The 24581-nt window shown below is 47.7% G+C and overlaps 1 protein-coding gene across 4 annotated transcripts in view; it reads right to left on the minus strand.

Moving 5' to 3' along the window:
* The window catches only part of ENTPD5 (ectonucleoside triphosphate diphosphohydrolase 5 (inactive)), a 372723-nt gene that overhangs the window by 132191 nt on the left and 215951 nt on the right, over positions 1-24581 (minus strand). For all 4 annotated transcript variants that reach the window (XM_078659868.1, XM_078659869.1, XM_078659871.1 and 1 more), the window contains 2 exons: positions 20886-20974; positions 13171-13250 (listed from right to left, as the gene is read on the minus strand). In XM_078659868.1, coding sequence (XP_078515994.1) covers positions 13171-13250; positions 20886-20974 — 169 coding nt within the window. The remainder of the gene's footprint in view (positions 1-13170; positions 13251-20885; positions 20975-24581) is intronic.

Consider the following 24581-nt stretch of genomic DNA (forward strand, 5'->3'; position numbering starts at 1 on the left):
TATATTGTTAAGTTCAACACCCATTCAGATTCAAACATATGACATTCATATCATAGAACTGAGGTTTACAGATGGGCCCTCAACCAATGATTTATCTTGACAGGCCATATGGATTATCTACAGCAGGACTCAGACTCAGATTTCAGAATGTTTACCAAACTCATACTTAATTTCTACTTAGAACTTTAGCTATATGACCATCACTCCTCTTGATTGGGAGAAAATGTATGTTTTACAGACATCCTCTTGTAAAGTTTAGGACAACCTGGAACCTAATGTGTTGGCAGAGATCGGTATGTATTTGTGCTGCTGTTTTAACCTTTTGGATGAGCTCTTCTAAGCACTAATCTTCTATAGCTACTATGTACAGTTTACCTTGAGAATACACAACATCGAGATTTAAGCTGTTTTTTTTCTTTGAGATCAGCAATATACAAACACATTGATAGTGCATAACATCTCAAATCGATTGAAACAATTGAATAATAACAAAGAGCGAAACCCCCCAATAAACAAGGTATAAGAGGATTAAAAAAAAAAAAAAGATGACAAGTACTCGTGAAGTGGACTACATCAAACGCAATTGGTTGCACAGAGTGTACAGTGCATCAAGAACTTTCCATGTAATACATTCCTCAGTATCAAGCAATAAGCCGCCGCCTATGGTTATCTCCAGGTCTCACATTTCGGCTACCAATACCCACTAGAGCATTTTAGTCTCTGTCCAGAGGGTGTACTAATAAGTAATTCTTCAAAGGTTGCCAAATGTCTCGCGGGCGTGAAGTCGGTGGAAGCAGGGTAGTGCATATATCACTCATAGTGTCGCAATGTATCATGTCGTGAAGCCAGGCCCTAAAAGGCAGTGTTTGCATTCTGCCCTAATGTAAAAAGATCTGTCGCTTTGCAATGAGTAAAGCTAATCCTGTCCTAATGTCCTTTTTTAAAGGTTGAAAATATTCAAGCAGTGCTGTCAGTGGTGCAGGTTGTATAGTTTGTTCCACCATAAGAGATAAATGGAGGAAGATCTCTCCCAAATATATGCCTAAACTGGTGTGCAGTACCATGCCATCAGGATCCGGAGTCGAGCACCGAGCACAAAGCAGTTTTTTTTTTTTATTATTGTGATGCGCGCGCCTAGAGGAATTTAGACTTAATATATTTAGGATGGATGACAAAGTGGCAGAAGACCGTGAGATGCAGTCAGAAATGCTACAGGCATGAGAGAGGACACCAAGGAGCATTAGAAAAGTGGGGACTCTGAGGCATTTTACTAATGGCTATCTGATAGACAAGGGTAAGATACCTATGAACAGATGAAAGGTATATGGTGGGACAACGCATGTGATAATTTATATGGATTATTTGATGTATATTGCCGCTGTTGTGACTGTTTTGATTGTAATATGCAAGTTGGGAACCTTTGAATAAAGTTATGATTTAAATCGTTTTATTTAGGTTTAGGTGTCAAAGTTAAACAAAACACCACCTACAACCATTGCTATCAATAAAATTTAAAAAAAGTGCTGTAAATTACATTCCGAAAAGCTTCATAAACCTCAGCGACCCACAATGGCAAATAACAAAAGGAGAAATTAATAACATTTTTTAAAAATAATGAATAAAAAAACAATTTAGATTTTCATTTTTTTTTTTAATAACAATGTAATAGTTAAAATAGGGAAAGGGCTGAAATAGGGTTGGAGATAGGGTTACAAATCGGGCTAGAGGTTTAGACTTGGATGTTGAGGGTAACAGGTTGCATAAGGGTAAAAAAAACAAGTAAAAGTATTGATTTTTATAAGGGCCTGGATAAAGGCTAGGGTTAATTCCATAGCACCTCTTTATATCGTCCTTTATTATTGCTTATTATTGTCAACCTAATGTAAAATCTAAAACAAAATAGCATTAGGTGTTCTTTATTTTGGATATGTCATTGTCTTCGCTCTTAATTACAGCATTCTTCATTTTAATGCAGATCCAGCACTTGCATGCAAGAAAACTTAATCCTAGTGTATTGTAATGGAGCATTCCTGTAGTTCTTTTCTACCACTTAACAAGGCCTCAAATGCCTTTCCAGTTGGTTGAGTAAGTAGCTACTCAGTTTGTAATGCTTGTTGGAGTGGGGGTTGGTACAAGTGTCATGTATAATTGGTGTGCTTGAGGTTATGACTGAGCCCCAGAAAATGTACTCTACTCTGGGTGCAGCAGCATACAGCACTGTTTTGGGGGTAGAGTGGCACACGAATGGGGTATGTAGGATATCTCTGCACATACAAACATATAAGATCTCTAGTTTGAGAGTCACTGTTTTGGAACTAGTCAGATAGTAGAGCTTTTCTGAGTTGCAGGTGGCTACTGAGGACTCACTCTCTTTAGCAACATGTGATTCTGTTTGCTCAAGTTTAGGATGTGCCTGGCTGTAGCATTCAGGATTTGTTATAACTTGCCAAGTTAGAGCCTAGACAGTCTGATGTAGGACCAAAAGACGTAATCAAGATGTGACAGCACTAAGACAAGTGATGTATGACTCCCGCGAGAAAGGTCTGTGTAAAGGAAGATACATCACAGAACTCGGATTCTGTAGAAAGTGTCTTTGCACGCAGTGCTGGACTGGGTTTGGCATTAGAAATTGGAATCCATAATCAAGCTGAGGTTTTTCGGTTGTTCCCAGGTGATGGAGCCCGTCTTTCTATTTTGAGGGGTGCAGCAGGGCAAAACACACTGGCAGAGTGGGAATGGAGTCACAACCCTTGATAGGAAGGCCACCTGGGCCCTCAGCACCAATTTCCATGGATGGAAAAAACTGCAGGGCAGGTGCACCATAATGGCCTCCAGTTCACACATGCGGCATGCTGATGCAATTGCAATGAGGAAGATGATTTTAGGTATCAAAAGCCTTAAGGTCAAAATCACATTCAGATCCTATTGGGGCATAAAAAATAGTTTAGTGAGATGGAAAGCATGTCAAACCTCTTAAACTCATCACAACTGGTTACTTAAAGATGGTGAATAAGGTAAACACCAAAGGGCTGAAACGGCCGATAAATAACCGTTCACTGTGCCCGCAACAAGGCCTTGCTGTGCTCATAAAAGAACAAAAAGAACATCAGAAAGTTTGGCTTAAAAGGGTTGATATTTCAGGCACCACATCAAGGCAACGAATTTGTTGCAGTGCCCAGAGTAGATGTAATCTGTGAACAGAAGTCTGCCCACAAGGATGACATCAACCACCTCAGTTGGCAAGTCAGACTCATTTGCCTGCCACGGCTCAATCTCCACACATGGCGGTGAAGGTTGTGATCACTCTGATGCAGGATCCTGCCCTGTTGCTGAGTCAGAGGTCCTCTTGGAGTGGAAGCCTAACCAGAGAATAAAAGCTCAGGCTTAAGAGCAATCAGTACCCCACTCCCCTGTCCCCATACAGGGTGAAAAAAATGATTTGGGCCTGGTCTGTCTTCAGCTTCCTCAGAACAAGAGGCAGGAAAGATAGTAGGAGGAAATACAGCAGTCCTTCCTTTGATTCCAGCTGGAATGCACCTCTAGCAAGTGCATTGCAAGACATTCTAGCCATCAGAATTCTTAATAATGCACGTTTGATGGTGGTGAATAGATCTAGCCAGGGTGAAACCCCTGCGTCTCCTCAGAACGAAGCCTGAGAGGGCAAACTAAAGCGGCTAGGTAGCTACTGCAGCAGGGGAAGAAAGGGTGCAGGACTGCTCTCTCTCCCTGCTGGTTTATACTGTTCCAGCCAGTGCCACACCTGCAGCCTTAAAGGGACTGGGTTGGCTTCTGTAGTACGGGTTTGGAAGGGGGGCATTGCAAGGTAGCCCCCTGGAACAGCCTCTGAATTTTCTTTGCTGATGGGGAAGTTGTGTAGGTGGTGTTAATAGCCCCAAAGATCACTCCCCGATTGCGGCATGATGGATGGCAGCCGTCTCAGAGCCATAGGAAGAAGCAGTGCTCGGTGGCATGCTCAACTTGCCATCTTCCTTCCGCGCCTGATGCCGAACTACCGGAAGAAAGTACTACCATTGCAAAGGAAGCGCTTTCTTCTGTTGGCGGCCAGGGTGGTGGGTCTAGTCTGTTTCAGAAGATGTGTTGAACCCAAGGGCATTTTGCAGGTCTGCCTAGAATGGATCCTCTATAGAATGAGAGGTTCAACCTGGCCCTTTCCTCGTCATCATCGTTTTGAGGACATAGGGTTCTTCTTGCATTAGATCCGATACAGAAACAAAAATAGTGTGAGTCCTCTGCTGGTACCTGTGTCAGGGCGGAGGTGATTGGAATCTTGCTGTTTAACCAAGGATTGTGCGTTTGTAATTTCACAGTCTGACAAAAGTCCGGATTGGTTTGGGGTCAGAGATCGGCATCAGGATTGGTTTATCGACCAGCGTCAGCAGCAGTAAGGAAGAAACTGGGAACGACCTAGGTTCTGGTGTAGAAGTCAGTTCTTGAGTCATTGCAGGTGGCTGGTCCCATAGAGAAGGGGGTGTTGGGGTTTCAGACATCGGCTGGGTGTACTTGCTGGTGAAAGTCTGAATGGAGTGGGACCCAAGGGCGGGCCAAGGGGACTGTGAAGTGCACCAAGTATCTGCAGCATGGCCTCTTTGAGGGCTGCTACTTGCTGCGGGGTGAAAGATGCTGCAGTGAATTTGAGGTGCACCAGAAACAATTATTGGATTGGTTCAGATTCAGGATGCAATGGAGGGGTGCGATCTTGTTCTTGAAACCCTTGCACTTTCTTGCTAAGCATAGTGTTGCGGGATGCGGCTGAGTACTGCTTGACTTTCATGCGTTTGTCTCTAGATTAAGACTTGAGTTTACAGGACCTTGAAATTGATTTTTTCATGGGAGTGGCCTTGAGACTGGGTCTGCGACCTGGAGCAGAACCTATGCTTCATCCACGGTCTATTCTTATGCTGAGCGATGGAGATCTCCTAAAGGAGAGACATCTGCAGTTAGAAGTATCAATTAGAAACTTGATAGTTTGCATTCTGTTGTGAGTTCCATGTGTTAACATATTCTGCACCACTCCTCTTCCTTTTTTCAGTGCACTGCATAAAAGCACTACAATAAAAACAATGAATACAAATAAGCTGTGATTTAGTTTAGTGACTGATGAGGAGCAGGCTTAGCTACCAGATACTTGAGTACAACAGTTTCTTATAACGAACCAGATTCATTTATTTTGTGGGTCTAGTGGCCGAGAGGACCAACACATCCACTGCATGGATCAACTCTAGGTGGGTACACCTTGCCCTCTATCCTTTACACATCCAATGAGTTCCAGTGAGTTACGTAACAATAAAACTCCTTTTCTGTCAATAGTGCCTAGAGAGCACTTTCGGTTTGAATGTGCACTATACAAATATGGTTGTTGTTATTATGATTTCCGTTATCTCTGTAGCAGCAGGCCTGACTATTAGATTTGCTTTGGAATTTAATGGGTAACAACCCATTGTAGTTTCTAGGCCTTTGATTTTTTTTTTTTTAATATGTTTTATTGGTTTTACAAAAACATGAATACAACATCATTGATCGACTCAAGCCATAACAAAGCATGTCATCTCCACAAGTCTACACAACAATCACATTGCGTCTTTGTACTCAGGATGTTACCAGTGTCATATCATGTGGAAAAAGGGGTAACTTGGCACGAGGTTGGTCACTGTGGTCTAGTGGTATGTCAAATGTCATGGCCTCAACTCCCAATGATCGGTGTCAACCAGTAGCTATTGGTAGGATCCATCCTGTGTCATGTGACACTACCCCGGTGTCCCGGCCTCGTGTGTCTGCGCAGCGTTAGCTGCGAACTCCGGTGGCGAGACCAGCGTCCCGTCCTCTCGCCTCAGGGCTGACATGAGGTCTGTTGCCTTTTCATCTCGTGGCCAGGATCCGAGTACCCAGTGTGTCTATTGCTGTGTCTGAGGCACTAGCGTGCATCTCTCCCACTCAGGTCATCCAATGCGCTCATAGTATAGTGTGGTCGTGGTAGAGCGTGACAGTGTTGCCATGGATATGTGTGCTTGTCTGTGACAGCCTGAACAGTGGACCTGTCAGCGGACCTGTCTCAGCTCACAGAATCTAGAACTGGCCAAGAGGTCAATGGATCAGGGGAGAAAGAAGAGGGAAAATTAAAAGATAAAAAGAAAAATAGAAAAGAGAAAGAGTGGGGGAGAGTCAACTTGGAAGTGTGTGTTGTGCGATATGGTGAGAGCGTACTAGTTTAATAGGAGCTGGGTGTGGCTGTTGTGTGCGGTCAAATCCTACTTGTCTGTCAATGGACAGTCAACTCGGTGGCGGGTGGGTGGGCCGCGGTGGCTACATTCGCGCAGTTCTGCTGTGTGCACGGCCGCTCAGGGTTTAGTGTTCGCGTGAGCGGGCCGCAGGCACCCCAAGGCCAGCGTGTCGTGTCCGCTCATACGTTGGGGCTCCAGTATTCGGGCATCATGTCCTCAGCACTGCACGTTACGTCGTGGCCGCATCAGGAGGGGGAATGACCGGGGGAATTCCCTGAATTTGGCATTCTTGGTGGAAGGAGCATAGTATCCCATCCCAAAGGTTTGCTATGGGAAATGCCCTAAGCTCCGCTGTCTCTTCCCTGTGGAGAGTAATGCTCTCTGCCCTTGCCCAGTTGTCAAATGAGGTGCGCCAATGCTCAGCGAGCGGTGACTCTCTGCGTTTCCAATGTTTGGTGAGGAGCCTCTTAGCTGTGATGAGGCCCAGGTCCCAGAAGCGGGAGGGGACCTTGTTGTGCTTCGTTCTCTTATATAGGCCTAATAGACACGCCTCCCACGTATGTGGCACTTTCGTGGCCGTGCTGTTCTCCAATAGCGACAGGACCGCCCGCACGTCTGTATCCTTGGGCAGAGCCATAGCATGTGGAGGAGATCCGCTCCTGTCAGAGTGCATCTCGGGCACCCCGCGGAGGCGTCTGGGAAGTACTGATTGATTTTATCTGGCGAAAGGTATGCCTTGTGTAATATGTAAAACTGTATAAGCTTAAATGGAGTGTTACGAGGAATGTATTTGGGGCCTTCTAATATCATTGTCCACTCTTTATCTGTCCACTCCCTCCCTCTGTCCATCGCCCACTTATCACGCAGCGGCTGCAGAGTGAGTGAGTGTGCGACAGCAGAGCTTGTGCCAACCAATGGATCACGTGCGAGCCATTCCCCATGATGTGTAGGTATTGCACTAGTTGATGGGTAGGCGGTTCTTCCACAATGCTTCCCCATACCTGCGCGAATGCCCGTACTATGGATGCATGCTGTAGGAACTACCCGGCAGGCAGTCCCGTGTCCTCTGCGAGTGTCGCGAAAGGGATCAAGGCGCCATCTGCATACATATCCGCCATGGTGTCCACTCCCGACCGTGTCCATGGCTCCATTGCTGACTCCGTCACCACACCCGCGGCTCTGGGAGTACCCAAGAGTGGGAGCGCCGGGGCACACGGCCTCAGCGTCTTTGTGAGCCGAAGGCTTCGGGAGTAACATTTGAGGGCCACTACAATGTGTAGTTGCGTCTGGAGTGTCATCTTTGTTAGAGGGTGGAACATCGTGTGTATTTGGGTAAAGGACAGCATACCCTTATCTGTGGCTGTGTCACCCAAATGTCTACCGCTTAGCCAGGCTGCTACCCACTGCAACTGTGCTGCCAAGTAATAGAGCTCCTGGTTGGGTACCGCGAGGCCTCCAGCGTCTGCAGGGGCGTAGAGTTTCCTCAGCACTACTCGGGGCCTCCCTGCGTTCCAAATAAGGTCCCTGATCATGGTTTCCAACTCCCTGAATACACGGGCCGGGACATAGGTTGGGATGTTGGCATAGTAATATAGCAACCTTGGCAACACAATTTTCACCAGCGTTACTCTGCCTGGCACGTTGAGCGGGAGGGTCTTCCAAAAGGAGATTTGCGAACGTATGGACGTGATGGCTCGCGTCAGGTTACCATCCAGTACTTCAGGTAATGTTCTGTAAATATGCACCCCCAGGTATCGAAACGTGGTGTGGTACCAGGCAAGCCTCACATCGCTGATCCTAATCTCGAACTCCGGGGTATCGGGCCGAACGAATACACCCCCGACTTGGCCCAGTTCACCTTGAGTCCTGACATCGCCTCGAAAGTTCGGAAGATGTCCGCTAACTCCGGCGGTAGGAGGGTCAGGTCCCTGACGTACAGGAGCAGGTCATCTGCATAGAGCGAGACTGTGTGTATTCCATCCGCTAACGGGATTCCCCAGTCCGCGCCTCTGCCTCTCAGTAATTCCGCAAGGGGCTCCATCGCCAATGAAAAGAGCAACGGAGACAGCGGGAATCCCTGCCTGGTGCCGCGTCTGACTTTGATGGTAGCGGACAGCAGTTTACCCGTGCGGACTCGTACCTCTGACCTTCTGTACAGCAGACCGACTAGCTCCATGTAGTCATCGCCTAGATTGAACTTACGTAATGTCGCCAGTAAATAGGGCCATTCCACTGAATCGAAGGCTTTCTCCAGATCCAGAACTAAGCATCCCGACCGCGGCCACCTTCGCACTGCATATGCCTGCATCCGAAACAACCTCCTTATGTTCTGTGAGGTGCTCCTGGTGGGCACAAAGCCATTCTGATCCCCGTGTACAAGATTGGGTACTAGTGGTGTTAATCGTCGGGCCAGTGTTGACGCCAGTATTTTATCGTCTGTATTTAAAAGCGCCAGAGGCCGGTATGAGCCGAGACGTGTGCCATCTCTGCCCGGTTTGATGAGAGACACCAGGTTCGCCTCATTCATTGACTGGGGCAGAGACGAATCCTCCAGTGCCGAAGAGTATGTCCGGAGTAGTTCGGGTATTAGTATGTCAGAACATGCTTTGTAGTACTCGGCTGGCAGCCCGTCCGGGCCTGGAGCTTTGCCATTTAAGAGGGCGAAAATGGCTTTGCGCAACTCGTCTGGTGTGAGCGGCATACCCAAGTCTTCCTGTTGGTTTTCGGTTAACTCAGGCAGCGTGATAGTGCCGAGGTAATCAGCGATGTCTGAGTGGGGTGTATGCAGCTGCGATTCGTATAGCGCACGGTAGTGCCCCACGAAGGACTCGTGTATCTCTTCCTGCGTGTGTACCACCGCCCCAGTGGGAGTTTGTATCGCTGTTACTGGGGCCGTGCGATCTTCTTGACTGATCAGCCATGCTAGCAATTTGCCAGGTTTGTCTCCTGTGTGGTGTGTGCGGGCCATGTAATTGAGGTATCGCAGCCTGTCTAGCAATTTCTCATGCTCAGTTCGAGCTGTTAGTAGCCCCGTGTCTTCACCCTCCGCCGCTTCCCGTTCTCCCTGTAGCAGTTCTGTCTCTATGCGTGCCAGGTCTCTCTCTACCTGTTGCCTGGAGTTAGCCTGTGTGCCCATGCAGTGCCCTCTGAGCACCACTTTGAAAGCGTCCCACTCAACTTGAGGGGTAGACGCTGTGCCTGTGTTTTCCTCGAAGTACTGTGCTGTTTGTGCGCATATGGAATGTCTGAAAGGGCCGTCTAGAAGCAAGTCTGGCTGCAGTTTCCAAGTGGGCACCGGGGGGTGCAGTCGTTGCCATGTCAGGTCTATTATATGCGGGTTGCGATCCGAGTGTGTGTGCCCCATGTAGTATGCGTCCGTCACGTGTGGGAGCATCTCACTAGTGATCATGTAACTGTCCAGTCGTACGTGTAGGGAGTGTACCCCTGAAAAGTATGAGTATACCCTGGTGTGTGGATTGCGGATGCGCCACGCGTCCTGCAGGTCCCATTTGCAGCCCATGTCCGCAAGGCCTTCGTGGCGATCCGGGTCTGTGAGCCCGGTGGTGGAGGAAGTCCTTCATGTCGCTCTCCAGGGATGTGGTGCGATCCGCTAGCTTCTTATGGTCAGCTCTCAGGTGGTTTAGGTCAATGGCGACACTATCGATTTTGGTCGCCAGGGAGGTGCGAGTAAGCTGGATGGATTCCTCTAGCCTCTCCATGGCAGCCAACATGGTGTCAAGCTTGGCTGCCGTTTGGTCCGGCTCTGCGTTCTTCCCTGTCTTGTCCATCTTACCCTTAGGTTGCGTGTTCCCGGTCCCAGTCCGGGTCCTGGTCCCTCCTGACATCAGCACCCTGGTATGTGCTCGATCCTCGGTGGTGGCGGTGTCAGGGGTGCTCACACCGGCCGGCGAGGCGGCGCAAGCACGAGGTCCGCAGTAGTATCGTGGGTTGCGGTCTCCTCTCGTTGTTGTGTCAGCACTCAAGGACAGCGCTGGTCCGCTCTCCGCTCACTGCGTAATGTTCAAGGGTGTCCTGGCTCCAGCATTGGTCTCAATCAGCCTCCGCCACAGTGGGCAGCTCACCGTGCAGGTTACAGTTAATGGCGGCGCTCTAATCTGTTCGCGCAGGCTCCCCAGACCGCGGCCAATACCTTCTGACCGGTAAGTGAGTGTGTTACCGTGCCGACGGGCCAGGCGGTCCTCAGCGCTCTTCACAAGCGGGCCTCCGGTGCGTTCCACCAGGCAATGGGGCACCATTCACCGTCCACTCCTGTATTCACCCCAACGCACGCAGCGCCTGTCACCTCCCAAGGCCCCCACCTCCCGTGGGCCGCTATTCCAGTGTCTCTCGTGGCAGCAGGAGCCGTCCCTGCTCTCCTCTGCCGCCGCTTCTCGTACCTATATGTGGTGTACCGCCACGTGGTCGCAGGGCGGCACCTCAGGGGTTCCAGGCCATGTCCGCCTGCGTCAGTGCGATCGCGGTTCCCGGTCTTCTCCACCACTGTGTGTCCTGGCGCAGATGTCGCTGCCCAGTTGCCAGGCCGGGGCCTCAAGGGTCATCAGCGCCGAGTTCTGGCCCTGTCCCAATCTCCCAGCCGCCTTCCGTGTCTGCCCTCAATGTGCTGGCTCGAGCGCTGCGTCACCACGCGGGGGCTTCCCGTGCTCACTCTCTTCTCCTATGCTGGTCCCGTGGAAGGCAGGGTGGGGAATTCAGCGCCTTCTGTGCTCCTCTTGCCAGCTCCAGTCCATGCCTCGGGCAGTTCGGATCACCCTCACCAGTAGCTGCCGCTTCAGGCTGCAGGCCGCGCCTCCGGGCCCAGCTCTCCCGCCAAAGCTGCGGTCTCTCCTGTGGTCGTATCCGGCCTGGCGCCGACCTGCCCGGCCGCTCCGCCCCGAAGGCTTCGGTGCTGCCCGGTACTACCGATCTCCACCAAAATCGGAGGGGCACACGTCCGCGATGTCCTGCGGTGTCGCCTGTATTTTCCGGTCAGCTGCAGCAGGTATTTCGGCGGATAAATTCACCGGGAAGGGGAGCTCGGAGCGGAGCTCTACCCAAAGGCGTCCATACCAGTTGCGTGCTTAGCCACGCCCCCGTAGTTTCTAGGCCTTTGATATGCAATAATATGATTATTTGATCTGGAGCACCAAAACTCAGCTACCAAACTCTGCAGTTCTTAGGTTATTTGTCATGTGTCCATTCCCGCTGTTCCCAATAGCGGGTGCCATCTAGGTGTGTATGTCAGTAACTCAGTTATGAGCTAAAATCCGTTATCAGAGTTGATTGGGTAATTTAATTCTGTTGCCTAAGACTGTTGAAGTCCACTATGGTGTGTCAATGCAGTCCACCCAAAAGCACAGATTCACAGCCCATAGGTAGCTACAGGGACAAAGGTAGTTGGTATGTGGGCTAATTGGTCCTCCCAGTAGTCTAGTAGCATCATCTGAGATGGAGCTGGCACAAGCCAAGTTTATCCACAGATCACACAGTAATGGGTAAAAAAAGGATACTCCCAGAAGAGGAAATGGTGCAATCCAAGAAGATCCACAGACACCACAGCAGTGGGTATATGAGGTGCACATCAAAGTGGAGATGCCTTAACCAAAGATGATGCACAGCCGCCACAACAGTCTAGTGAGACCACCCATGAAAAAGATGGCCAGGAAGATCAGAACTCACCACAGTAGTAAGCCTATGGATTGGCTGCCAACTAAGAGGTCTATGGTGGTGTCTATGAAGTCATATCCTGTTTACTTACCACTTGAACCTATAATGTATGTGTACTACATTGCTTCCCAAAATGGAGACTTTAATTGCTGGCCAACATTATTATACAAGTATGTTTCAAACATGTATTTACTAATCAGCATGGGCAATATAATAGAGAACAGAATCCTGATCTTACCCCTATGTTCCAAGGAATCTGTCCCTCTCTTCACAGCATTAGTGCTCCTCTGCCCCAAGGCCCATTTCCTCTTGTCCAAGACAATTGAGACAGTTCTCCATAAGCACTGCATATCTCCATCCTTACACGCATATCTGGGCCCCAACACAAGGCATCCCAACTTTATTTCTAGAGCAATTCTGCCCTTTCACAGAATAGCATTACTGTGCATCTCCAAAGCTCCACTGACTCATAACCACTCACAATCTCTCCAGTCCTTTCCAAGTGCAACTTTGGTAATCATGTCTCCCATGGTAACTCTGCTGCCTTGGTTTGTACCACATTTCTATGGTATTCTTGATCTCCTATTAGTATGATGTTCCGGCTCTCCTCATCCATAACAATTTATTAGAGAAAAGTCTGCTCTCCTTCTCTGTAGTATTTCTGCACCCCTGTTGCCTCAGTATCCGTGTTCCTCCAGGGGCATGACGTCATCAGCCTCTCCCCCTTCGGATGCCTGATCTGAGTCCTGATAGTATTCACTCCATCAGACTTCCCTTCCCACAGTATCCATCTTTTCCTCACTCTGGTAACTCAATCCCCACTCCCCATGCTATCATCCTTTCCCACAATATTCTTATCACCACTCCCTAAGGTATCCTCTTCACTCTAACCCCAATATTTCTGCCCTCACTACACACATCATCTCCAGACTTCCAGGTCTACCATATTTCCACTGCCTCTCCCTATGGTATCCCTAGCCCCCCCAACCACCCTATTATAATACCCCCTCATTAAAGTCACACCTCTAAACAGTATTCCCATAATGCTTCTACAATATGATGAAGCATAGAATATACTTGCTTTCCCATCCATTCTCAAAACAATAACCACATTCCACTCTATCTACTATCCTGGACACTCTACTCATTGGATTCATGCTCTATTCACCATAGTCCACGCGCATCCCTTTCAACACAGCGTTTGTATGCCTTTTACTCTCCCACAGCCTAGTAAGATTTGCCATTCATGCGTTACCCTGGCTCTCACCTGTGCGTGTACAAACTGTAAGTGCTGTCAAACATCTCAAAAGATGTGAGGAAATCCTGAGGTGCTTGTTCCACAGTCTCCTGAAGTAAAGACCAGAAAAGAGGACATATAAGAGACGGTAAAAGAGAAGCCTCAACGAGAAAAGTGCATAGGGCATGTAGCAAAATTAACAGAAATTTGCAATCTTTTTAAAAGTATACTCAAAGGCACATAGGACTGAAACATACAAAAGTACACACTTGTTTTCAGCTAACACAACACCACAGGCAACATGAAGAAACAGGGATTGTGTTCTGGGCTTCCACATAACAGGCAACACTGAGATGTGGAAGTGCCTGCAAATCCCTTTCGGTCATGTAAATCAGGTACTCATCTGTAGATGGGGAGCATTGGCAAAGTTAATTTTGTTGTAAGTTGGTGTCTTTTAAATACAAATACCTCACAGGCATGCAAAACAGTTGCAATAAAGTGTCTCACATTATGCAAACACAACTATGAACAAGATATTTGCTAGAAACACCCAACCATACATGGTCAGACCAAGGCTTGTCACTGCTTCTGACAATACATCCTTTTATAATTTTGCTTTAGTTAGTAGCTTTGATGATAATTTGTTACTGTACAGAACTACTACCTGTACATCGCCGACTAGGTCACTCAGACTACTGGACAGCTTACAATGTTTCAGTTTACGAGGCCTAAATAGAAGGTTTTTTACTGACTGAACAATTGGGTACACACATGTATCAATCTAGGGAGAGGTACTTCCAAATTACACCTTACCCGCTTTCCAAAGATGCATGTGTTCACTATCAATTGCAAAGGCAAATGTGAGCACTCCTCTCAGTCATTTAAACAGGGGCAGCTTCTCCGTGGGGGCGAAGGAGCATCGCCCCACTGCTTTTTCGCAGTGTGAGAAGCAGTAACATAACATTTTAACATTTTATGTTACTGCTTCTCACACTGCGAGAAAGCAGAAGGGTTTGGTTGGAGGCGGGCGTTCCTGCAACAGGGCAGGGGAGGAGTGGCTATTCCAATGTTGCGGGCCCTGACTGTTTGGTCAGCCCTCTGGGGTCAGCCCTCTGGGGCTGACCAAACCAGTCATGCACACTCTACCATTTTCTCAGCCTACATGGAGAAAATGGCCTCCCCATAGGCGCCCAGCTGGTCTTTGGACAGCCTGCTGTTGGCCTCCTGTGAGGCACAGACTCTGGGTGGGGTGGGGGCAGGGAGCCTGGACGTCCCTGGTTGGAACGTCTGACAATCCCTTGGGTGCATGTAGGTCATTGGTGCCTGGAGGTGTGGACTGGCTGACCCTGGCAGGAGTTGGTGTTTACAGTTACTGTCCTTGGGTGGCACGTGCAGGAGTGCCCAGGGGGCCGAAGCAGGGGGGAGGGGGTCAGTGCAGGTGGTAGTTGTTGCTGTGGGGTGACTGTGAGGGCTTCTCCCCTAATCATTGAGGAATGGTAGCCCTGTCTGTGGGGTGGGGGTGGCGCACCCGCCCCTCTGACCTGCCCATGGACTAGGGCCCTTGCCTGGACTAGGAGCTCAAAGGCTGCTTGCTGCCTGAAGGGAGAGAAGTTCTGGAAGGAGCAGTGTTACAATCTCTGGTGCGGCAATCATGGGAAAGGACAAGTCGGCACGCTTGCACTTCAGCAATACCATCACGCAATACACAACGCCCCAGCAACCTTCTCAGTTGATTACTTGTCAGGGAGGTGCAGACTCTGCATGTGCATACCCGGAGCTGGATCCCTCAAGGTTGAAGCTGCAGGTGGCTATTCAGGGCTCTTGAACAGACCTTGAGCAACAAATTTAGACTGTTTCTATTGATGTCAATCTGTTCAACCCTGACTTGCGAAAGGTGGCTGATAAGGTAGCTGCAGCGGAGGGTGACTCTGCAAGGAGATGTATTCTCACTTAAGCAGCACATGGCTAGGCAGACTACAGTTACCCATGAGTTGGAACACAGAGTGGAGGACATGGAGGACTGTGCCCACTGCAAAAACATTTGTGTGCTGGGGTACCTAGAGAGGGTTGAAGGGTCATCAGCGGAGTCCTTCTTAGAGGACTGGATGAAGCAGCAGATCAGACCAAGTACATGCTATTGTACCCCTCAAACTGGAAGGTCATTAAGAAGGAGAAGGCACACTTTTTCATGCAACTGGAATAGGTCTGGAAATGGCTGGAGACGTGGGACCAAACCGCAACCTTCCAACAGGGGCGGGGAGGGGGGGCAGGGGGAGGGGGCATGGAGGCTGAGTCTGTTGGTGGTTCTTGATATAACCGGCCCCGGCAAGGGCCATCAGATTCTTGCCCATCGTATTTGCTTCGAGACACAATCCAGGAAGACCGCACAATGCAGGTGTCGAGGGTACTGCCTCGCTAGCGCACAGGGAAGCAATTGGTTCTTCCCACGACTGGCTTGGCACCTAGCATCCCCAGTGTCACAATTGACTGTGTGCCAAGCCCCTTGCTCATTGACTCAACACGGAACTAACTCTACTGTTGATGTTATGTTTTTTCTCCTTTTCTGTTAGGCTTCACTGGCAGACAGGGAGAGAGATTGCTATGGGGCTTCTGCTGCTTATGCAGTTTTGCTGGATTGCTGGGGTGAAGGTGACGCATGCTGATGGTCTGTTTGGGCCCTTGTGGCCTGCAATCCTATTTCTATGGAGGGTGAGGGGGCTCCTAATCTGAAATCGGTGGTTACTGTGATGGTTGAAGAATGGTTGTGTCTGTATCCCCTCCCCCCCCGGAGGGGGGTAGGGGGAGGGGAACGGCATGTGCTTTTGCTAGTTTATGTGGCCAGGTATGAGGGGTGTGTGGGTCATGAGTTTGGCAACCTGTCCCTGTTGAACAGGGTAGGGGATAATCTGTAGGTCCTGGCACATGTAGTGGATGGGCATACGTAGGTCTAATGTTGCATTGTTTGTTAGAGTTTTACTGTTGTTTTCTGATTTGATGCAGCTCGGGAGGGTCGTTGCAGTGGTATCCTATCCTGCAATGTCACAGATATGGGGTATGAATATAGATTTTTGATGTGGAATGTCAGCAGGCAGGGGTCCTACACTAAGTGGTACAGGATGCTCTCCCTTCTGAAGCGTTATAAAATAAGCGTAGCCTGTCCACAGGAGATGCAATTAGATGATGCGCAGGTAGAGCAGCTGGCTCAGAAGTGGAGGGATCAGGTACCTTCTACTCTACATATGCCGGGGGGGTGCTGGTTTGGGTGGAATCGTGTATTCTGTTTTCCCTTACTTATACGGCGGCTGATTTTGAGGGCTGATATGGGCTACTGCAGGGGACCCTGGATAGGAAGAATATGACCCTGCTCAATACCTATGCTCCCAATGTGGACAATCCATACTTCTTTTACAGGGTACAGGACGTAGTCAGTCAGGATGCGGATGCATTACTCTTATGGTTGTGTGACTGTGTGATCAATGTGAAACTTAATAAAATCCTGCCAAAGGCAGGCACTAAGCCTCATAGGACTACAGCCATGGGAGAAGTGATGAGGAATTTGGGACTGGCCGACGCTTGGTGTGCTCTCCACCCATCGTTCAAGGCATGCACATGCGACTCCCTTACTCGCAACACATTCATTATACTAGACAGGGTGTTAGTGGCAGGAATCCTGCTGGCAAGGATTCTGCGCAGGGAGGCAGCTGTTGCCCCTATCTCCCACTAGATCACAGCGGAGGAAGCAGCAGTGACCTTGAGGACTGACATTGTGACCGCTTTTTGATATCACCTGGAGGGGGGTACTGGAGAACCCGCAGATTACCTTGGACATTGTACAGGCATTCCTGGGCCTTTAAAGCTTCCGAAAGTTGGCTCATTAACGGCTGCCATACTGGACTCAGATCTTGCATTGGATGAGTTGCGTGTGGCACTGCGGATGCTCCCTAAGTCTAAGGCACCTGGGAGACGGGTTCCCAGCAGATTTCTACCAGGAGTCCCCGCCTACCCTCACCCAGGGTCCCCTTGAGGTCTTCCTGGAAGCCAGGGAGAGGGTGTGCTACCGCCCACTATAACGGAGGGAAACATTTGAAGTTGCCCAAACCGGGTGGAGACAGGGTGGATCCTGCAGCGTACATGCCGCTCACTATGATAAACACGGACATCAATGTATTATGTAAATTACTGCTCAACAGCTTGAACCCGGTGAAGAGAGGACCGAAGCACAAGGACCAATGGAAATTTATCCCAGGCCGTAGTACGGGAATGTATCTCAGGCAGCTGACCCATGTGCTTTATGAAGTAGAGAGCGGGTATGAGGAAATGGCATTGGTATCAACAGACCTAGAAATTTCCTTCAAGACTGTGGATTGGGTTACCTGCTTGAGGTCCTGTGGGTCACAGTTTTGGGCTTGAATCAGTTGACTCTACACTGGCCTTAGTGCAAGGATCCGGGTGGGGAGGTCTCGGGCTGACAGTTGGGAATTGTGTAGGGGGACTCTGTAGGGCTTTACACTGTCTTCTCCATTATTTGCTTTAGCGATTAAGCTGCTGGCGGTGCTGGGCCACGAGGAATTGTACGGCTGTCGCATAGAGATGGGGACAACAAGTAATTAGTTGTTTTATGCAGACAATGCTCTGTTTTATCTTAGGGCCCCCAAGGAATCTCTCGGATTTCTGCTCCGGCTACTGGATGAGTTTGATGACGTATCCAGTCTGCATATCAACCATAGGAAGTCATTACTGTTCCCTCTGGCAGAATTGGTGGGGACTGAGAAGGATCGGCTGCCTGATATCAGGTGGGAACTAGGCCACTTCCTTTATCTGGGTGTAGTGGGGGCGGACACCAAGGAGGAGCAGTTGTGGCACAATATGGGGTGGGAGCACGAATCGCTGCATTTGTCGGTGTCCTTTTCGAACACGTCGCCATTGTCGCTTAAAGCCAGGATTGCTATCTCCAAGATGGTGCTGCTGCCACGCTGTCTTTACATTTTACAAACTCCTTGTGCTCTTGGCCCTCCAGACCGTTCAGGCAGCTTGGTTCCTTACTCACCTTCCTTCCTTGGGTGGGAAAGCGCAGAAGGGTGGCTCAGGTTAACTTGATGAGAAGCTATGAGGAGGGCAGCAGGAGGTGAGGTGGCTGGAGTTTTATTATTTTGCTGCCTCTATGCAGCATGCTGCTCGGTAGCAACTGGGAGCAATGGCTATTGGCTGGAATGGTTGATGATGGTGAGCTTCCAGCATTTCTGATGGAATATCAGATGATTTACCATATGTGGTTAGACAGATCTCTCGCATGTCGCAGAACTATGTGCCTGTAGTGCTTAAAAGGGTGCCGTTCTACCCAGAACAACTGGTGGGGGGCTCTTGTTCTGGTGCAGCGCAAGGAGGCTGGCATGACTTTTCAAATGTGGCAAAATGGGTGTTGTGAACTGCTAGGGGATTTTTACCCCAATGAGCGTTACATCTCCTTTAAGGAAGCACAGGCGGAGTCATTTTCTACACTACGCTGGTTTGGCTGAAATTGTCAAGGAGACTTGGATAACTTTCTGCAGCGTCGCCTGCATCTGGCGCACTGGGGGGCATGTTGATCTGTGGGTCGGGATAGCATTTGGTGTCCTAGCTGTATAAAGCTATGGTTGCTGATGTTGCTGGTCAGCCTTTGCGTACCCGGCTGGCATGGGAGGTGGATTTGGGTGCTCTCCTGCCGGACGTTGACTGGACCCATGTTTGTGCCCCGACAAGGACGGTTTCCAATGCTTGCTTTAAACTGGTCCATTTTAATTTCCTTCACCGCACCTATGTGATGCCCCTAGCTTTGCACCAGATGTCCTGGACTCACTCCTCTGTGTGCCTATGCTGTAGTTCCTTGGGGCCGATTTCCTACATATGACCTGGGTTTGCCAGCAGGTGCATGCCTTTTGGGCCCTGTTGGTTGACGAGATCACACTTTCCAGAATAATACAGGGCACTCTCACTTCGCAATTTTGCATTTTGGGGAATACCTGTAGGCTTAAGGGTCCTAATATGGCCTATAAGTATTTGCAGCTGTCCTTGGTTTTGGCTCAGAGGGGGGTGGCTATCACATGATGGAGCAGTAGGCCCCGCTGATAGAACACCGGAATAGAGATGTAGCCGAGTTGTCTCTGGCAGAGGGACAATACATATAGCACAGTAGGATGGACGAGAAGCTAGGGAGCGATCTGGGTGGCCTGGGAGATAGATTGCAGTCCCGGGAGATACACCATTGAGTGGGATTAGCACAGACTCAGACAATTAGAGGCCCACTGATTTAGTGCATCAGGATGCAAAAGGTTGTGCGCCCTACATATCTCATGGTATCGTTGATGGTTGATTGCCTCCTGCAAATGTATATTGTCAAAGTAATGGTACCTCCCTGCAGTTGGTCACTCTGTACTGAGATTGTTGTGGCAAGAGCTGCACTGCTAGTTGCCGCTGCTAATCTGAAAAATAAAGGTTTAAAAAAAGTAAGCAGGTTTACAACTGGTCCATGGACCTACTAGTCATCAAACTGTGCTAGCTGCAGCACATTCTTGGAAATACCGAGAAATGGGTGTCTCTTAAGGATTCAGAGATGCACTATCTTTAGCTCATACATTAACTCACAGATTTTCTATGTTAATGAATGTACTGTAAGCAGCTCCGTTTCAAGAAAACCAGAGAATGGACCTCTCCCAGGCATGGCATGGTTGCTAAAGTTGTTCATGAAGTGGACTTTGTCCTTCTGTAAAAGGAGATACAGATCCTGAAGGCAGGGTTTTCAGACCATCACCATGTAATACTAAGAGCTGTAGTAATGGGTCCAGAAATTGAATGTAGATGTTAGTATGCACAGTGATCTTTGTAGCAAGAATCTTGATACCTGCGCTTTCGAAAAGCAATGCTTGGGACCACTCTCAGTGAGATCCTGCTCAGACTTCAGCTGTGAATCTGCTGCAAATATATAGCAAAGTGCAGTAAACAATACACACATGTTAAGCCATACGAGTTGAGCCATGACCCAAAAAAGGGATTAGAAGTAGGTCAAGGGGCATCCAGGAGCTCTATGAACCTTGCAGATGGTCAAGAGGGTCTAATAAGTGGCTTGCCATGACTCTATTGGGTCATAGCGAAAGCGTCCATCAGAAAAAAAATTGATTAGAGGTAGAGGCTGCACTTTTAAGACTGAAAGTGCCCTCTTGTGTCAAAGCACTGTACGTTCAGTAAAATACAGTTCGGTTATGTTTTATCAGTTAAAATCAGTTTTAACTGAAAACTCCAAAAATGCTTAATATACTGTAACATATAAAAATGATAAAATCCCACTTGTAGCATCAAAACATGTGCTGGCTGTGTATTTCTATTGGAATCTGATATACCAAGCCACAAAGTACTACGGAATTTGAAAAATAGAAGAAATAAAAAATGGTCCCTCTTCAAACAGATTTGTTTAGTATTTTTAATAGTATAATGATGGTACTTCCTCTTTTTAAGTGCCATCTCACAATATTCAAACAGGCCCGAAGTGGGTTTGAAAACTTTTTCATGTTTAAACCATCGTTCCTATAAAAGAAGGCATAGGAAAGCAAATATGCATATACTGGAGGAATGGCTGAGAACGCGAGAGGGAGATGATCAACATCCAGACACGAAAAAGATGCATTTTCTTTGAAGACGTTTCTTGCGCATGGGGGCACACACAGGCACCCACCCCTCTACCACCCTACAGCCACTCCCTCTGCACCACTTACCTCAAACTCTGGCAGAAAGGTGATCTGTGTTGATGCTCCACCTAAGTCCAACGTCCCAAAGGTTTGGCTTCTTTCGCCATACAGCTGACCTGCAACCAACAGCTCCATGATAAGAAAACTACTAACGCCATGTCACACCACATCACCACTGTCCTGTCCCCCAGTAACTTACTGCCTACTAAATTGATCAAGCATATGTTCCACAACAATGATCACAGCTATCATAAGCACTAGTGCACTGATTAGTTGTCTGGGGAAGCAGAGCAGGTGGGCCAAATGCAAAAAGCGATTATAAGTAAAAAACCTTACATCCACCGTGTTGATAATCTTATTCAGAAAAAAGAAAATAAGGATGTGCAGCTTTTTTATATTGTGCCTGTGATACAGGTTTTTGGGCGTAGCACTGCCATGTGTACAGAAGAAAACCGTGAAACAATTATGTACTGTATTTGAGATACATACTTATACTGTATATTGCTGCTATGTAAATCCCGAAATAAAAACGATAAAAAAAAAACCTTACATCCGGACACCTCTCTACTCAAGACGTAATCCCCAACTATGCTTAAATAGGAGGAAACTCACTTTTAACATTAGTCAATTCAAAAGGTTTGATCCTTGCACTCGAGTGTTGACAAGAGCAATAAGAATACGTCTGCAGCAGTACAAAACAATCGATAAGCATTGGCCAAGCCAATAGATTTCACTTTGCTAATGTGTGCTCTCTTCAGCTATTGGCTTTGCCAATGCGTGTACATTTGCGTTGCAAGTACTGGCGAAGTGAGGAAGGTGATCACTGAGGAGTACTCTTTCCATGTAACATCCTACAAAATGCTGTGACCTTCAAGGACACACCACCAATCCTATGGCAACCATTTAAAACTACATGACAGTGAATGGCTGAAGGGGTTTAACTAAAAACCCTTACTCAGTATAAATATACCGCAAACCATATGCTCTAAGGAGTGGTAACATGAGGTCTCCGATAGGCTGCTAAAACTGTCTGTAAATGAAACCTAAAATAACATGGTAGCTTTGTGTGAATTAATACATGCTTGAGATAAAGATTTAAATTTGTGAGGACGGAGTGTTCTTTTCAGATATAAAACAGGCCCTCATTCCTCATACATTCAAATGGAGGCAGAGCACACAGCCAAACCGCCAAAAGAAAGAAGGCGAGACGATCATACACCAGTGGGCTAAGCCAAGATGCGACTGACAATGTCTTGAGCCATGGGCCGTACGTTCCTGATCCAAAAAAGCTAACTGCGGAAAGAGGCAAAGGAAGAGGCAGAGTTTAGCAATGTGCTGCCTTTTGGTTAGGTTTGTGCTATATAAAATACCATATACATGCATATACCTAAGTATTTTATAACCTTGAATGATTGACAACAGATATAAAATGACTGCCAATTTTTGGTGAGGGAGGACTCTGCTGTTACTTGGACCCTGGTCAGGCTTGTGCACTCTTTCCATAGTACCGAGAAGGTAACGGACCCCAAAAGATTACCTCTGGAACTAGGCACTATCCATCCCGGGCTGTGGCCTACATGTTAGGGGGCCCATTCTGGTGTTCTTTTCTCTGTGTTTCATTGCGCAAAGAATGAAAGAGGTGCACACAAATAAAACTTAGAAGCTGAATAAACATATCATGGCAACCAAGCGGAAAAGCTCTGGACAAATGCATCTCAAAGAAAGTTTGAAAAGGCCCATGCTTGCAAATCTCAACCTGTTTTATCCTTCCTATATGGATAAAAAAAAAAATGCTCCTGTTTTGTTAGTTAAGAAACATTTTCATAACAATGCTAATGCAATGTGATATGTACTTCTATGAGAAATGACCAAAGGAACATGCGTGTTATGTATACAGACTCCTGGTCAGTCCTAGTGAAAGAGGCCTTTCTGAGTTGGTGAACACATCAGAACCTGAAACACTGAAGCTACTAGGCAAGTTTAAACCTGAGAATCCATCTGACTACACCTTGACTGCAGTCTCTGGAAGCAACCAAGAAAAACAGCTGAAAGGGGTTTTGAGGAATTTCAGAAAAATGGCGCTCTGCCTAGAGTGTACGTTAAATTCTGTGAGGAGATAAGTTCTGGTGGGTGGCGCGTATAGGGCGAACGGAATAACCCTAAAACCGTTCCATGACAATCAAAGATTATCAAAAACTGTAAAACAGCAATGCTCTCGCAGCCACAAAAACAGTGTGAAACAGGAAAAAAGAAAAACAGTAACAATAAAAGATGAAAGAAAGCAGCAGATCTCTATGTTCAAGTTCTTTTTTCAAATGATGTTTTAATTGGATCCAAGCTCAGCCGACACGTGTTTCATCGCGTTAAAGTGGAGTCAACACGACTCTTCAGGGCCTGTGGAGATATTGGCGGGTCTGCCAATATGTCTAATAGACCAAGACCCTGGTTCCGGGTTGGCAAGTGCGTGTCACACCGCTAAGGTGAAACGAAAACACAAAATTGTTGCGCGTCTGATTTCAAAAGGAGACTAAGCACGTGTACGTGTCTAGCCGTACCGGGAGGGGACCCGACTGCTGAGTTTACAGGGTGGACTCTTAGTATAGGAATCTTCGTGGGTAACTTTAGGCTGACAGCCGGTATCCCTCCTCCGTAAGTTCCCGGTCGCCGTGTTCCAAGGACGGACTTGGAGACGCGCAACAATTTTGTGTTTTCGTTTCACCTTAGCGGTGTGACACGCACTTGCCAACCCGGAACCAGGGTCTTGGTCTATTAGACATATTGGCAGACCCGCCAATATCTCCACAGGCCCTGAAGAGTCGTGTTGACTCCACTTTAACGCGATGAAACACGTGTCGGCTGAGCTTGGATCCAATTAAAACATCATTTGAAAAAAGAACTTGAACATAGAGATCTGCTGCTTTCTTTCATCTTTTATTGTTACTGTTTTTCTTTTTTCCTGTTTCACACTGTTTTTGTGGCTGCGAGAGCATTGCTGTTTTTCTGGAAGCAACCCAGATTTGTTCTAGTGAGCAACTGCTCACATAAAAGTGAAAACTGCTAAACAGCAGGATGATGATTATTTGTGGGTTGATTGTTTTTACATTAGGTTTGTAGTTGCCCTGGTGGATGTAGAATGCTATTAATGTTTTCAGCATTTCACAAATTGTATGATTTTCTTATCATTTAGCCCCTGAATATTTGACATCCATCTCTCCTGTAGCAGCTCAAGCCCATTCCGCCACTGTTGATTACATCTTGAGCACGCTTGTGCCTTTGCAAATGTACTGGCAAGCCACCTACTCCAGTGATCTTCCTTCACCTCGATCAAGTTTGAGAATGACTAAGAAGTTAATTTAATGATGGATAATCTCTTGTCCTGCATGTTTCCATCACTTTTATAGCATTAACACCTACTATTAATCTGCAGAAACCTGCTTCAATGGACAAAAAATTTTCAGGTCCAAAAATCTGGATGTCCTACAAACCTATAGGAGGAAAACATGGTTCTGCACTGGAGGAAGTGAGAAGTCTGTTCTTAACACAAGGCCTTCAAACAACCTCTTTGTTTCTTTTTGGTGCGTTGCAGGCTGTAACATGTAGCCTTCTGTAACTGTCCGCTCTCTAGGCAGCCCCTCAACCTCCACAACTCAAACCATCTAGAGTAAAATAGGCTTTTGTCGTTCACAGACAAGCAACATACCTCTTGTCACAGTCTTCCTCTCT

Source organism: Lissotriton helveticus, chromosome 9, assembly GCF_964261635.1.
Source record: "Lissotriton helveticus chromosome 9, aLisHel1.1, whole genome shotgun sequence".
Classification (NCBI taxonomy): domain Eukaryota; kingdom Metazoa; phylum Chordata; class Amphibia; order Caudata; family Salamandridae; genus Lissotriton; species Lissotriton helveticus.